Below are 14,329 nucleotides of genomic sequence, written 5' to 3' on the forward strand. Positions count from 1 at the left end.
TCCATCTCCTCTACCTGCGATTACATCCCAGTGAGGGAGACTATTAAACCTCTGCTCGTACCCGCGCCACATTTTAAATACACAGAGGCGCGCTCCCAATGTCTCTGACACGTGGCTCAGTTCAGCTCAGCTCTGAGTGGAAGCGCTGTTGGTCCACAGATGAGATGTCGCCCTGGAGAGTCAGAGCTCCGTCCTGCACATGAACGCACCAGACGCAGCACGGAGTCCTCCGGTTCTGGATTAACAGAACCTTCTTTCTACGCCACGTTGGATTGATCCGCGGATCTGAATCAATGGATTGGTGTTTAAAGGTAATTTTATCGCTCCTACATCAGGGTTAGAGGGTGAGAGCGAGAGCGAGGGAGAGAGCGCGCACGGCGCTGAGTGAGAGTGAAAGACAGGAGAGACAGGGGAGAGGGTGGGGAGGGAGGGACAGCGAGGGAAACATATCGCCTCAGCCATGGAGCTCACCATGGAGAACATTCACAGCGTCTCCTCCGCGCACTCTCAGGCGAGAGACCTCATGAGCTCCCCGCACGCGCGGCCATCTCCGTCCCCCATCTCTACTCCACGGAATCTGGTCTCACACGACCCTGGCTCGCGGTCAGCCATGGTCACCGGCATGGCCTCGCTGCTGGAGGGCTCCGGTGGGGACTACCGGACAGACCCGTCTGCACTGTCCGGTCACCTGCACCCGTCCATCAGCATGTGCGAGAGCGGGATGAGCCTCAGCAACACGTACACCACCCTGACCCCTCTGCAGCATCTACCTCCCATATCCACCGTGTCGGATAAGTTTCACCACCCGCACTCACACCATCACGCTGCCGCCGCACACCAACGACTCTCCGCCGGGAACGTGAGCGGCAGCTTCACGCTGATGCGGGACGATCACCGGGGGCTCGCGTCCATGGGCAATCTCTACAGTCACTACCCAAAAGAGATGTCTGTGTCCGGGATGGGCCACGGCTCGCTCTCGCCGCTGTCCAGCGGACTGGGCTCTTTGCACAACTCTCAGCAGCCGCTTTCAGCGTACGGTCCGAGTGCGCACCTCTCCAACGACGCCAAAATGCTCTCTCCGGTGTCAGGGTTCGAGTCCCACGCATCCATGCTATCCCGAAGTGACCAGGAGCACTTGGTGAGGAGTTTAGGGGGTCACGGTCACGGCATGATCTCCAACCTCAACGGCATGCACCACCATCCGCACACTCACCTTCACTCCCAGGCGAATGGCGCTGTGATGCTCGGGGAGCGGGAGAGACACGGCCACGCAGGCGGCGGACATGGAGTAGCAGGGTCGAACATTCAAGCGGAGGAAATCAACACAAAGGAAGTGGCTCAGAGAATTACTGCCGAGTTAAAGCGCTACTCCATCCCGCAGGCCATATTCGCCCAGAGGATCTTGAGCCGGTCGCAGGGAACCCTCTCTGACTTGCTCCGGAACCCCAAACCCTGGAGTAAGCTCAAATCAGGCCGAGAGACCTTCAGGAGGATGTGGAAGTGGCTGCAGGAGCCAGAGTTTCAGCGGATATCTGCTCTCCGACTGGCGGGTAAGATTTACTTACTCTTTTCAGCATTATTATTTTCACATTACACATAATCGGCCTTTAGTTTGTCAGCCATCACCCCCTCCCTCCCACCGTCAATTTTCAAACTATAAACAGACACGCCAAACTTGCGCAGGCCTAAAAGTTTCAGCACCATGGACAGCTCCAGCACCGGCTCCACCACTGAAACTAAGCGTATTTCCGAAAAACTGAGTCAAATAACTTATTTACTGGTCATAAGAAGATGTTAGGTGTAAATGTTGTTCATTTAAATCTCTGGAAACCAATTATATAAATGTTTTCTTTTGTTCACATTTGCGTGAACCTGGAGATAGTTGCCCTCCCCCGATGCCCCCCACTCTCTGTGTTCGCCACGACAGGGCCAACCAGTTGCGCGCGGGAAGCGGGGTGACCCCAGGCTGCCTGATCAATACGCCAGTTCCCACTCTCCCTTTTAAATGTGGCACACGGATCAATACTCGTATCGGGGGCTGAAAGACGCAATAACCGCACGGCCTCCCCCGGCTTTTCATTAAGCACTCTGATGTAAAAGCTCTAAATTTAGACAGAGTATTTCGCTCAAACTCATTAGTGTGTTATTCTTTTTTTTGTTACGCAGCACAGACACGTCATCCACTGTGTTGTTAGTGCACACATGTGAGCAAAGCAGTGGCCACAAAAAAACCCATCACAGTTTAAATGGCTTACACCAGGATGCAATAGCTGTAAATAAGAATAAAAAACAGATTGTATATTAAAAAACAAATAAAAAAAAAAAAAACGAAATAAAAGAGGAGTAGCTGAGGTCTGTATTATTGTAAATCCAAGTGCAACTCAAGCCAATATGATACCTGGATCTGTTTCAAAGCAACGTTAAGCTGCATGAACACTTCTGATGAAATATTGATTGCAGCTGGGATGGGGATTGGAAACAGGGACAAGAAAAACACAGAGAATGTTTGAGTTTTGACGCTGACAACACACACACACACACACAGACACACACGCACACACACACACGGTGATATCATAGATTAATGGAAAATGAGCCAGATTTACACTTATTACACTGGTGAAAAAGACCTACTGTATATGTATGTATGTATGTATGGATAGATAGATAGATAGATAGATAGATAGATAGATAGATAGATAGATAGATAGATAGATAGACAGATAGATAGGGATGAGTGGCTGAGGCTGTGAGTATCATTAATAGTGTAGCTCTGTCCTTTCAGTGTTTGCCTGGCTTTGCACATAGGAGATCAATATGGCTGTTTCCCCTCACCAACCCCCTTTCTCCCTCTTTCTCTCTCTTTCTTTCTCTCTCTTTCTGCAGCATGTGAAAATAATATCACCAATCTTTTGTTAACCTGGCAACAGGCAGCCAGGTTGCTTTGCTACTGTGTCACAGAACAAAAACAAAACAAAAGATGAATCACAGACTGGAGGAGGATGAAGAGAGAATGAGAGCATGGAATCAAACAATGCACACAGCCATTTCCCATGCTCTCCCTTCCTCCTTCCTCGCTCACCAGCTCCATCTTTAATGTCCAGCAAACTTGCTTGTACCATGAAAGATTCATATCTGGTCTGCCTTTTCTCATATTTTCCTGAAGATTTCAAATGGACCAAATTGGGACGTACAAAACTTCAGTTGGCCCTGCTTAAGTGCAAAGGCGAGAAAAGCAAAACTGACATGTGGAAAAAGGAGCTGGAGGAGCCGGGAGATGTCATTGATTGAACGAGGGCAGGCAGGTTTTGGCTTTGTGTGAACAGCCAGATAGAGGCAGGGTAGTGAAAGGATCAATACCGACCTTAATAATTGATAAGTATAAGGGAGCAGGAGAGGAGGAAGAAAGAGAGAGGCAGAGAGCTGGCGCTTGTAACAGCATATTCTAAGTAAGCAAAGTCAGATCTGTGGTTAACGCTTGAGGACCACACAGTCGTATCATTGCCTAAACACCACAGCACAGGGGCATTTTAGTGGTTCTGAGGAGCACTGTTTACATGCAAAACACCTAGCAAAAGAATACAACATCCATTACTGAAAACTCACACCAGGACACGTTTAAGAAGAAAGAAAACACTGTTTATTTAGGGGATTTTAATATTTCCCATGAAATTGGCATGGGGAGGCTGACACACAAACATGGGAAAGATCTTACAGTAGACAAAGAGCATCGGAGCATCCAGGAGCTTATTGAGTTGTAGTAATGAGTGCTTTCTGCTCATGTCAGCGAATCCTTAAAGCAACCCAAGGTTGTGATGTCATTTGATTTTAAAGGTTGCTATGCTTTATGGGTATTGTAATGTGCCTTTATGGAGGCATGCAAACACTTCACTCTGTGTGTGTGTGTGTGTGTGTGTGTGTGTGTGTGAGAGAGAGAGCGCTTGCACATGCACATATGTGTGTGTGACTGGGTTATATAGTGTGTCTGCACTATACATTGTTCAGGCTTATCTGACTCGTTCTGAATCGGTATTGATTTCCTCTCTTCTGCTTTCTCTCTCTCTCTCTCTCCCTCCCTCCTTCCCTGCCTCCCTCCTCTGTCTCTCCTGGCTCTGTACCAGCAGCAGCAAAGCAGATCCTTTACCTTCCACCCTGATTTCATTGCTGCTCTCTGGTCATCTCTCTCTGTCTTTGGACGAGACAGGACACATTTTGTATATGTAGCCACGGTTGCTGTAAATGTTGTGACACTCAGTAAATATGAGTCAATACTTTACAACAAGATCTCCCTCAAACATACTGTAAAACAAAAGTGGGTTAAATATTTCAAATGATATTTGGTAAGATGAGATAGTTGTTGTTATTAAGTGCCACAAACATAGACATGCGTGGCACCTGATAACAATAAAGCCCTCATTGTAACAATCACCACATGTTTTATGGATAGGATCTGTTTTAAAAATGACTTATATAAGGTGTAGGAGGAGGAAATATATGAACCTGCTGCTCACAGTTGTTGAATGTGCTTATCATTTTGCCGCCATGTGTCATTGAAATCATTAATCCAACACACATGAAGTAGCAATGTTGTTTTTTTATATATATTTAATAATTCAAGCTCTTAAATTGGAAGTGAAACCTTCTCCTGGTGCTGAACAGACCAGAAGCTTTCTCTGAGTTCACACATCAGCAGTAGTGGCTGTTAAAGGTGAAAACACCAGACAAAAACAAGTGCCATTTTTTCTGAATAGGAATGGGTAAAGTATAACTTTTCAAATGTAACTTTATTGTGCCCAATAGGAGAAAGTATTGCACAGTGATGAGATTAAGTATTACACTTTGTAGGTTATTTTACTATGAGTGAGAGGCTGCGTTTTTATAATAGCAGGGTTTATTTTAACAGACCATAACATGTGATCATCACATTTCCTATTTGGTTTTTTAAAAAAGGAAAAAGTTATTTATGAAAAAGAAAAACGACATAAAATATAAAACTATAAATCACCTAAATGAAAAAGTAATATTATTAGATATCAAGTTCATATTATTATGGATACTCAATGTTATATTTAAACATTAGTTTACAGGTTTTTCTTTACTGTTCCAGACGAACAAAAGTGTTTGAAAGGAAGATAAAAATAAAAATTTGGAAAAATAACAGGAAAAACATAAACATTTAAAAGACTCCTAGGGCTTCAATAGAACAGTGTGCCACAGCAAAGACGCCGAATATAAAACTATAAAGAGTTTTATATCGACCGAACCAGTCTGAAGGGGGAAAAAAAAACATTCTATAACACGTTCGTGAGCGTTGTGGAAAAATATCTCTCAGCAAAATGATGTCAAAAACCCTCTTCTTACTTTTCTGTCATTTTGTTTGTTTCGTTTTCATCGACATTTTCATCGTATTCACTTCAGCTATTTGATATAGACCGAGCTGAGAGCTCTGACTTGTTTTGGAGTAAATAAAGAAATAAAAAAAATGAAATAAAAAATAAAAACAAAAAACAAAACTAAAGTAGCACAAGACGAGCTGACATTTTATAGACTGTAAACCGATATGTGACAGGCTGTAAAGCTGTCGATCACTCCTGCAGACAAGACAACACAGGCTTTACATCGACAAATAAACGAAAGCTTTCAAATAATCCAATCCTAATCAATGGAGAGTATTTTAAAGAGTGAATGGACGGTTTGGTTTCACTGCTGCTGTTTGTGAGGAGGAGGATGATGGTGGAGGAGGAGGAGGAAGGGAAGAGGGGAAGGCACTCGAGCGTTTTACTTCCCAGCAATGAATAGGCCTATAATATGATCAATATAATCAATAAACGTACATCTGAGAGGTGTGATTGACGCCAAACTGTTTCTCGCCTGCAGTAGTCCGTCCAGGGCGGGAGAGGGCCCGTCTCACCGCACACAAAGCCCGATCTCATCCGTCCGTCCAGGCGTCGACTAGCAGCAGCACGGTGCGGTTAGTTCACCGTCTGCACCCCCCTACATCCCCCCACCCCCCCATCCACCGCACACACACACACACACACACACACACACAGACACACGCACGCACGCACACACACACACACACCCACACCCACACCCACCCACACACACACACACACACACACACTGATGTTTCACTCAGAGAGTTTAGATTATGCACTTCAAGTTATACAACATTTACATGCTTATTCTTAATCTTAGTGAGTTATAAGTTTATTTCAACTATGCAAACATGAAACAATAACAAACATTTATATTATATATGTATATATAATTATATATATATATATATATATAATTATATATATATACATATATAATTAAATATATATATATATATATATTTAAATGGAGTTTGTTGAAATTATGAGGAAATATAAAAAGTGGGTTAGGGTAAGGGAAAAAAATACTGAAATTTATTTTTTTTGCAGTGATTTTGTGTCGATTTGCTTTCACTTGTAAATCCTAGAGCTGCTTAATTAAATATTTAATTGCGATTTGGTTTGATGTAAAAAAACAAACACCCAAAACGTTTTAAAGTCACTTCACACTTAAAATGTATCTCTATAATCTACATACAAAATATTTACAGCATCTATTAGTTAGTTAGAAAACAAAGTTAAAAAAAATTTCATTTAAGGTAGATAATTGCAAATACTGTTTCAAATTGTGAGAGAAAAAAATCCTATCATGTGCCATTAGTACATCCACACATGCTGCCCTAATTCAGTGAAATAGTGAAGTTGCTGCACAGCCACTCAGACAATCGCTGGATCCACACACAAGAGGTTCAAATAAGGCAGTTGATCTGTTCCCATGTGGAAGAGGTGACACGAGCAAGCACCACTCGAGATTGTGGAGCGTCCACACTTGTCTCTTCAGAAAAGCTCATTTGGTAATGAGGCGCCTAAAGATAGCCTTCAGTGTGGTGCTTGTCTCAGGAGAGGATGCTGTAATGAGCAGCTCCCTCTCCTCCTCCTCCCCGGTGCTCCTATTCATTGCTGTGGGGGAAAGGGGATGTTCACGGAAGCCAGAGGAGTCCCATTAGATATGAACCTGTATTGATTATCAGAAATATGTACTGACCACACACCAGCCTCGTGCTGAATTGCCTTCACTTGGTTATAGGGAGGTGCATGGACGTGTTGCCTCGCAGAGTTGCGTGTGCAGCTGATGGAGGAGAAGCAGAGTGGTGTTGGCATTGTAAAATGGCCGGTAGCACAAGTTGTTGGAAAACAAGCATTACATATTAAATTATCACTATATTAGCACTAGCATTCAGTCATTACATTAGGGAGTATTGAGTTTAGTTTGAGACAGCACTTAGAGAGCCGCGAGGAGATTCTGGCTTGGCTGGGCCTCGACCAATTGAATAAACGTTCCATGAAATGGTTCTGAAGTGCAGATCAATCAATATGGGGGGGCTATCAATCGGAGGGCAAATTAAAACAATTGAGAAAAACATCAAGAGTTGAAGAAGTGGAGAAGTGATGGAGTGATGTATCAGAGGAGGCTCTGCGCGTGCACACGGGGACAGAACACACCACCTCCATGCATCTTCTGGGGGGAGAACGTCTTGTAATTATGCTTTGCTTGCAGTAACAAAGCATGAACAATGGCAACTCAAACACACGCACGCGCGCGCACACACGTGCACATTTCTATTGATCTCCGCCTCACAGTCAAACCCGTTTACTGCTGTTGTCTAAACCCGCTGTAAAATCATCAATCATTTGCATACACACCACCTTCACATGTATTCCGTCCATCCCTCCGTTTCCCCCCTTCATCTCATTCCCTTTTTCACGTTCATGAACGAAAATAGCCCCATGTCTCAGTATTTTATAATCCAATTTTAAAACATTTTTTTTAAAAACCCAGTGCCATGTCTGAGACGTTTTTTTGTCCTCCTCCTCAGACTGCCTCTCTTTTCCGCCACATCTCTTTTGTTCTTCCACAGATAAACAATTTATGTCTGTCTGTCTGTCACAACGCGCGCTCTTGAGCTATATTCCCAAACACACACGCGCACACGCTCTCTCACACACATACACACACACACACCTTGGTTTCGTGGATCGATAGGGATCGATCGGGTGGGGAAGGGAGCCCTGATTACTGGACCACGTGTTCGGGAGAAAACCGCGGAAAATCGATCATTGCAGCTTTTTAGGGCAGCAGAACAGAACAGACTCCCTCCATTCTCCACAGTTAGAGCCAAGCCAACTGCCGGTGCATGCACGGCACGACACGGCACGGCACGGACCACTTCTCTGTCAGCATTTCCCATTATTACCACGCTCACTGTGTGGATACAGTTAATCCACTGTAGCCTCTTTCGCCATTAGAGCAAAGTTAATGCTTCATATGAACAGGTTGCAGTCCATTATCAACACTCTACACTGACTGTAGCCACTTTATATGACTGATGAACATTTCACAGGCCTTCCATGCGTTTTTAAATTGATTCCTTATTCCCCAGGTGGCTACTGGTTTCACTTCACTTCACTGCAATTTGCAATTTGACTTGAATCGTCCTTTAAATCCTCCCTCTTTACTGACAATAAGTTAGTATAATATTCACAATAGCAGCAACATTGACAAGAGATGTTTTTGAAAAACATAAAAAAATAAAGGAAGAGCTTTAAATACATAGCTCAACATAGCGAATTATTAATAATAACAATAACAGAAACGTAACAACAATTAAATCTATCTGAGTCCTTGCATGATCGCAAGGTGGTCTCACTGTTAATATTTCTAAAAGTGGAGCCATGATCAAATATCTCAGCTTTTGACTTTCACAGTAAAAAAAAAACCAAAAACGTTTTTTTAAATAGTTCTTCTTCTCTTTTTCATTATCTGTCTTCCCTCCCCACTCATACTTGATAAATGTCCACGTGACTTCATTGTTTTCACCCCCAAAATTCCTTTCATGACACACACTCATGATTACCATGAACTTGTAAAGAAATGAATAACATAATATTTGGATGGAATATAAAGTAATTCCCCAAACATTCCCATCAGTCCTTTAAATTGTGCTTAGTTTCCCTTTAGACTGTGTCCAAGTATAAAACCCTGTGACATAATCACCATGTGACTTGTTACTTCATTCCTCTCAATTCTGCATTTTAAATGAACTCTGCTCTGTCGTGTCTCTTCCCCTCCTTCTCTCTCCAGCATGTAAACGTAAGGAGGAAGACCGAGGACGAGAGCGGAACCAGGTGCCAAAGAAGCAGCGACTGGTCTTTACCGACCTGCAGCGTCGCACCTTGGTAGCCATCTTCAGAGAGAACCGCCGCCCCTCCAAAGAGATGCAGATCACCATCTCTCAGCAGCTGGGCCTGGAGCTCTCCACCGTCTCCAACTTCTTCATGAACTCACGCCGCCGCTGCCCGGAGCGCTGGGACACAGAGGAGCACGGGGCGCACGGGGCGCACGGCAACGTACACACTCCTCACGGACACAGCACCAACAATAACAACGCCTCGCTGATCCAACCTGGTACCTCCTCTGCAACAACGTTTTCTAAAGCCTAGCGCTGGCGTCATTGGACACATGCATGGAGGATGGAGGGGGGGGGGGGGGACGTTTTTCCACTCGAACCTATAAAGGGTGTGAAGCCTCTGATTCATCTGCTCACTGTGCTGAAGACTTGAGCAGATGAATCAGATTCTCTCTTGTTAATCGTTATCAATCTGAATGTGACTCTTTGGGACGAATGTGCGTTTCATTATGTGACTTCTCAAACCAAAGATCCTGTAGCTTTAGGGGAGTTGCCCTCAAATGTGGCTCTTGACAAATCCACCTGAAAACCAAAGAAAATCCATCCACACTGAACCTCACCGAGGGTCAGTGTTTAAGCCTTGAAAATGGAGGAGGAGGAGGAGTAGGAGGAGGAGGAGGGAGAGTTGCCTGTTGACGTAAACACACGAAATAATCACTCATGACAAGAGCCGACAGCTTAAAGGCAGGGAAACCTTGAGCAGCCACACTTAGGTCTTCACAAATCAGTTAGAAACCAGAGAGCAGAAGTCTGCTGGGCCTCGATCAGCCACTTCTCATTCCAACAGCAGCCGCTGTGGTAGATTGAAGGGATGTGTTTGTGTGTAAAACGCTTCCAGCAGGTCTAAGCTCACCGTATACCACCCTGCAGCTCTGCATGGCGGCGCGCTTATGTGTTGTTGTGTGGGTGCGACGTTCACATGCTGTGCGTGTTAAAAGGGTGCAATTCCTCTGCAGTGATCCAGCTGCTCCACAGCAGAGTAACAGTGCCACCTGCTGTCCATTCAAGCCACACCTGCACAGGATGAGAACATGATGCTGTAGTTATATCTCCAGTAGGCCTTTTTTTAAACAAACAAACAAACAAACAATAAAGCCTGCAAATTAGATTTGTATTAGGACACACATACCACAACACTCATCAGTGCAAGGCTGACCTGCAGACATCAAATAAACAAATGAGCAAACATGAAAATCACACCCTTTTATACATAGTTGAATGATTGTTTCTTAAGACGTATTGTGTGGTTACATGACTGTAGCCTGTGTAGCTTCATGAGAGGATATTTTCAGGTTAAGAGGAGAACAATCAAACGGGGACGACACTCCCCGTGTTCAAGGGGTTGTCCCTCGGTGTATGGAGTGAAGGGCGGTCGGGGTGGTGGCGACGGGGTCTGCACCTTTCTAGTGGCCAAACACAGAGGTTCAAACGTCACAATATAGGATCCTGAGTGCCAATGATGTTTGCCTCTTTTTGATAATCAGAGAACAGGTGCAGCCTGCCCCGTCGGCCACCCGGCTGTGTATGGCCTCATATGGTGTCATTACAACCTTCAAACTGGGAGCACTATCAGGCGTGTAGCCTATTCCATACCTCAGAAAAAAACCAAAAACATTGATGTGATTGACATGATACACAGAGACAATGACTGTAAATAATCTTTAAGTTCATCTCTCTGTTTTATCTATCCTCTATTTATCTACTCACCTCTTGTTGTGTCTTTCCTTTATAGTTTTTCCCTCCTTACTATTGATGCGGGTAATATTAGTACCATAGACATATTGTGCTATGTTGTGCTGAAACTTTATGTAAAGAAGCACCTTGTCGACGAGATGTAAAGATTGAGAAAAAAGCAAAAGCAAAAGAAGAATCAACAACATGTTATAGACTGATCCTATGCACAGACAATGAAGGGATACCATAGTGCATATTTGTGAATACCAGTGTGGTGGGATAGCTGGAGCGTCTGGACGTGAAGGACCTCTTCTCTGACCTGTAAACTTCGGACTGTCACTGCATTCCTCTGCTGATGGTGTTTTTTTTTTTTGGTTGCCATGACAACAGCCTCATTTTATTTATGTATTTATTTATTTGTGGGCAAAGCCACTCGTGTAGCATCTTGTAGCGGGAGATAATCATATTAGAGAGGAGAAGCAGACAGATGGAAGAAGGGGGAGTGGCTTTTTATCAGACTGGGAGGAAACAAGTGACTATACCTCCATAGGTTGGGATCCGGCTAGTGCACTATATCAGATTCCTTGTTGGAGGTGTCATGTACAACTTTTACCAAAGTCCAGATTGGGAAAACTGCAGATGTTTGAAGTTCACACATTATAATAATTGTGTGTGTGTGTGTGTGTGGCTGGCTACCTCTTTAGAATAAAGTGGACTGTGACGCAGCGGTCAATACCAAAGATACTTCGAGCCTGCCACGTCACACTGGACTTGGGATGTGCACACAATCAAACGTTACACAGATGCAGACACACGCACATGCACATTCAAATGACAGGTGCAGGGTTATGCACACTAACACACACACACACACACACACACACACCTGAGCAGAGCAGTCGTGCTGCATGGCAAACACTGACGGATGTTTGTTATGTGGGAAGAGTTGAGTGCCTTTTTTCCTTCAACCAGTGGTTGGACTGCTCTCAACACACACACATATACACACACTCACACACACACACATACACACACAACACTGGAGGTTCCTAATGACATTTAGCAGCTACTTTTGTTCAAGAGCACTTTTTTTTAACTCAATGAGGGGCAAAGAATGTTAACTTCCACCATTTGTTTTTTTGTTCTTGCACTTTCCTCTTAGTGAGACGTCCATCCTCCATGACACACACATGCACACACACTCCCACCAGAGATATTTTTGTGTAATTTATAATTCGGGTGTAGGTGCATGTGTGTGCATACAGCAATTTACAAAGCCCTCTGATCGTGCTCTCGCTCACAAACCTATTTGAATCCCAACACCAAAACCTACATTTTTCATCCCCCATCCATTCAAAACCATCTCTGCGGTCCCTCCGTCCAGGGTAGCGTTGCAACGAGGCAGGCATGTGTAGACAATTCATCTTGATATACCTCAAGTCTTTATTGTAAAGGGTGTGTAGTGAAACAATAATGACAATGTTTAGCAATGAAAGTGACATTAAAGTCACAGTAAAATGATTGTTCTGTCTTTGTATTTCTTCAAGGGAGAGTACATGTACGACAAAGAAGTTGTCTCATGGTATAAGATCCTTTAAGTTACTGTCTTTCAGTTTGCACGTGTCCTTTTTGTGGTGAATAGAGAAATAGGAGGAGGAGGAGGGAACGGGGAGGAAGAGTATAAGGAAACGGTGGCACATGATATGTGACAAAATAAAAGAAGGGATGAAGAAATCACACAAACATGGATCAGATAGTGAGATAATAAAAGGACACATCAAGGACACAGAACATCTGTTTTGCATCACTTTTTTGGGGCTTATTTTGTGTTTGAAGATATTCTCCTATGTGTGCTGAAGTGATTCCCACAGTAAAAAAAAGAGATCCAACCAAAGCACCTCTGTTATTAGGGGCGTGGCGAGCAATTCTTTTATGCATGAATATTATATAAGTGTATATAAACTGCAGGATGAAATGTACCTCTACAGGTGGAGGAGAGGGGGAGAAACAGGGGAAGAAACTACGGGTTTTGGTTTCCAAACGATCTTTGCGTTCTTTTCTAGCTCTGTGTCTTTAATGTGCTGTTTGTGTATTTGTAAAAAAATGTGTATTTGTACGTGTTATCAGCTTCATCACCTGTGTGTGTAAACACCCCCCTTTGTGTGGAGATTGTCTCCGCACGTCCATGTTTGTATGTGTACTTACCCCGTGTTTCATCATGTAAGCGTGAGTGTGAGTGTGGGTGTGAGTTCCTCTGTTTTGTTTGTGTGTTTCAGTTTGTATAATCAAAATTCAATCGTTTGGCTGTTTTTTCGAAGCCTAAACAAACAGACAGCCGCGCAGCTGAAATATGATTTCTCCCAGTGCATCAAAATGGCATCATTTGCTTTTACCTTTAAGACAGACCTCAGAGCTCTGGAAGCCCCAGTGTCGATGTTCTCTTCCTCTTCCCCTACCAATCAATCAATCAATCAATCAGAACCAAGTGTCTTTGTGATGGTAGAAGACAATCAATTTCAAATAGAACAGAAAGGAAGAAAAAAAAAGGAGAGATGGAGGGCAGAAATCCTGACTGGACAGGAGAGGTGGGAAGAAAGTAGGAAGGATGGCTCTCAGTGGGATGTGTGCATGTGTGTGTGTGGTCACCTTTGACCTCTTCAGAGTGACCTTTACCATGGGGGCCAAGGCACCCGGGTGGTGGTGGGGGATCTGACTTGTTAAGTGGACATCTAATCGAAGATGTTGATCAAATGCCTGCACACATATGCACAGAGTGCATGAAAAACGCACACACAGACACACACACACTGATGAGACTTTAGATCATACACACACACACACATGCACGCAGACATTTTCATGAAGCTTTCTTTCTGAGGAAACTCATAGACATAATGCATTCCTATCAGATAGCCCCTTACCTTAACCTAAACAACTCAAACCCTAACCCTTAAAACAAGTCTTAAACCCCAAAAAGCCCCTTAAACTTGTGAGGACCAGATAAAATATAATCACTTTCCCTAAATGGCCTCACTCCCCTACGTTTTTTTTTGGTCCTCACAAAGATACCACACACACACACACACACAGTGTGAGAGCCTTTCTTCTGATCTTCATCTTCCAGATAATAATAATCTGTCAGTTTGTGTTCAGTTTCTGGAGGGTGAATCAAGTAATGGAACAAATAATACACTAAGTGAAAACCAGTATGGGTAAATTGTGTGTTTTGACTAAAACAATAAAACAACAAACAACTGACTGACTGGCTGGTGCTTCATTGTCTGATGGTGGTGGATGGTTTCTTATTGGTGGTGCTCTGATGCCACCTGGTGGCATAACACTCTAACAGTCATTTTAACCAATGAC

The 14,329-nt window shown here is 43.8% G+C and overlaps 1 protein-coding gene across 2 annotated transcripts; it reads left to right on the forward strand.

Moving 5' to 3' along the window:
* The first annotated feature begins 453 nt into the window (after positions 1-453).
* On the forward strand, positions 454-9,595 carry onecut3b (one cut homeobox 3b). Of its 2 annotated transcripts, XM_058614577.1 has the most exons (3): positions 454-1,550; positions 5,878-5,971; positions 9,184-9,249. In XM_058614577.1, the coding sequence occupies exons 1-3, from the start codon at positions 461-463 to the stop codon at positions 9,188-9,190; spliced, it is 1,191 nt and encodes a 396-aa protein (XP_058470560.1). In that variant the 5' UTR covers positions 454-460; the 3' UTR covers positions 9,191-9,249. The 2 variants fall into 2 exon arrangements, with proteins under 2 accessions (XP_058470560.1, XP_058470473.1); XM_058614490.1 differs by lacking the exon at positions 5,878-5,971 and having other exon boundaries at positions 9,184-9,595.
* The last annotated feature ends 4,734 nt before the right edge of the window (positions 9,596-14,329 follow it).

The sequence above is a fragment of the Solea solea genome, chromosome 1 (assembly GCF_958295425.1).
Source record: "Solea solea chromosome 1, fSolSol10.1, whole genome shotgun sequence".
NCBI lineage: Eukaryota > Metazoa > Chordata > Actinopteri > Pleuronectiformes > Soleidae > Solea > Solea solea.

Bases quoted from the DNA above. Each gene is read 5' to 3' on its own strand.
- onecut3b (XM_058614490.1), top strand. From the start codon at position 461: ATGGAGCTCACCATGGAGAACATTCACAGCGTCTCCTCCGCGCACTCT. The intron at 1,551-9,183 runs GTAAGATTTACT...TTCTCTCTCCAG, and splicing joins ATCTGCTCTCCGACTGGCGG to CATGTAAACGTAAGGAGGAA.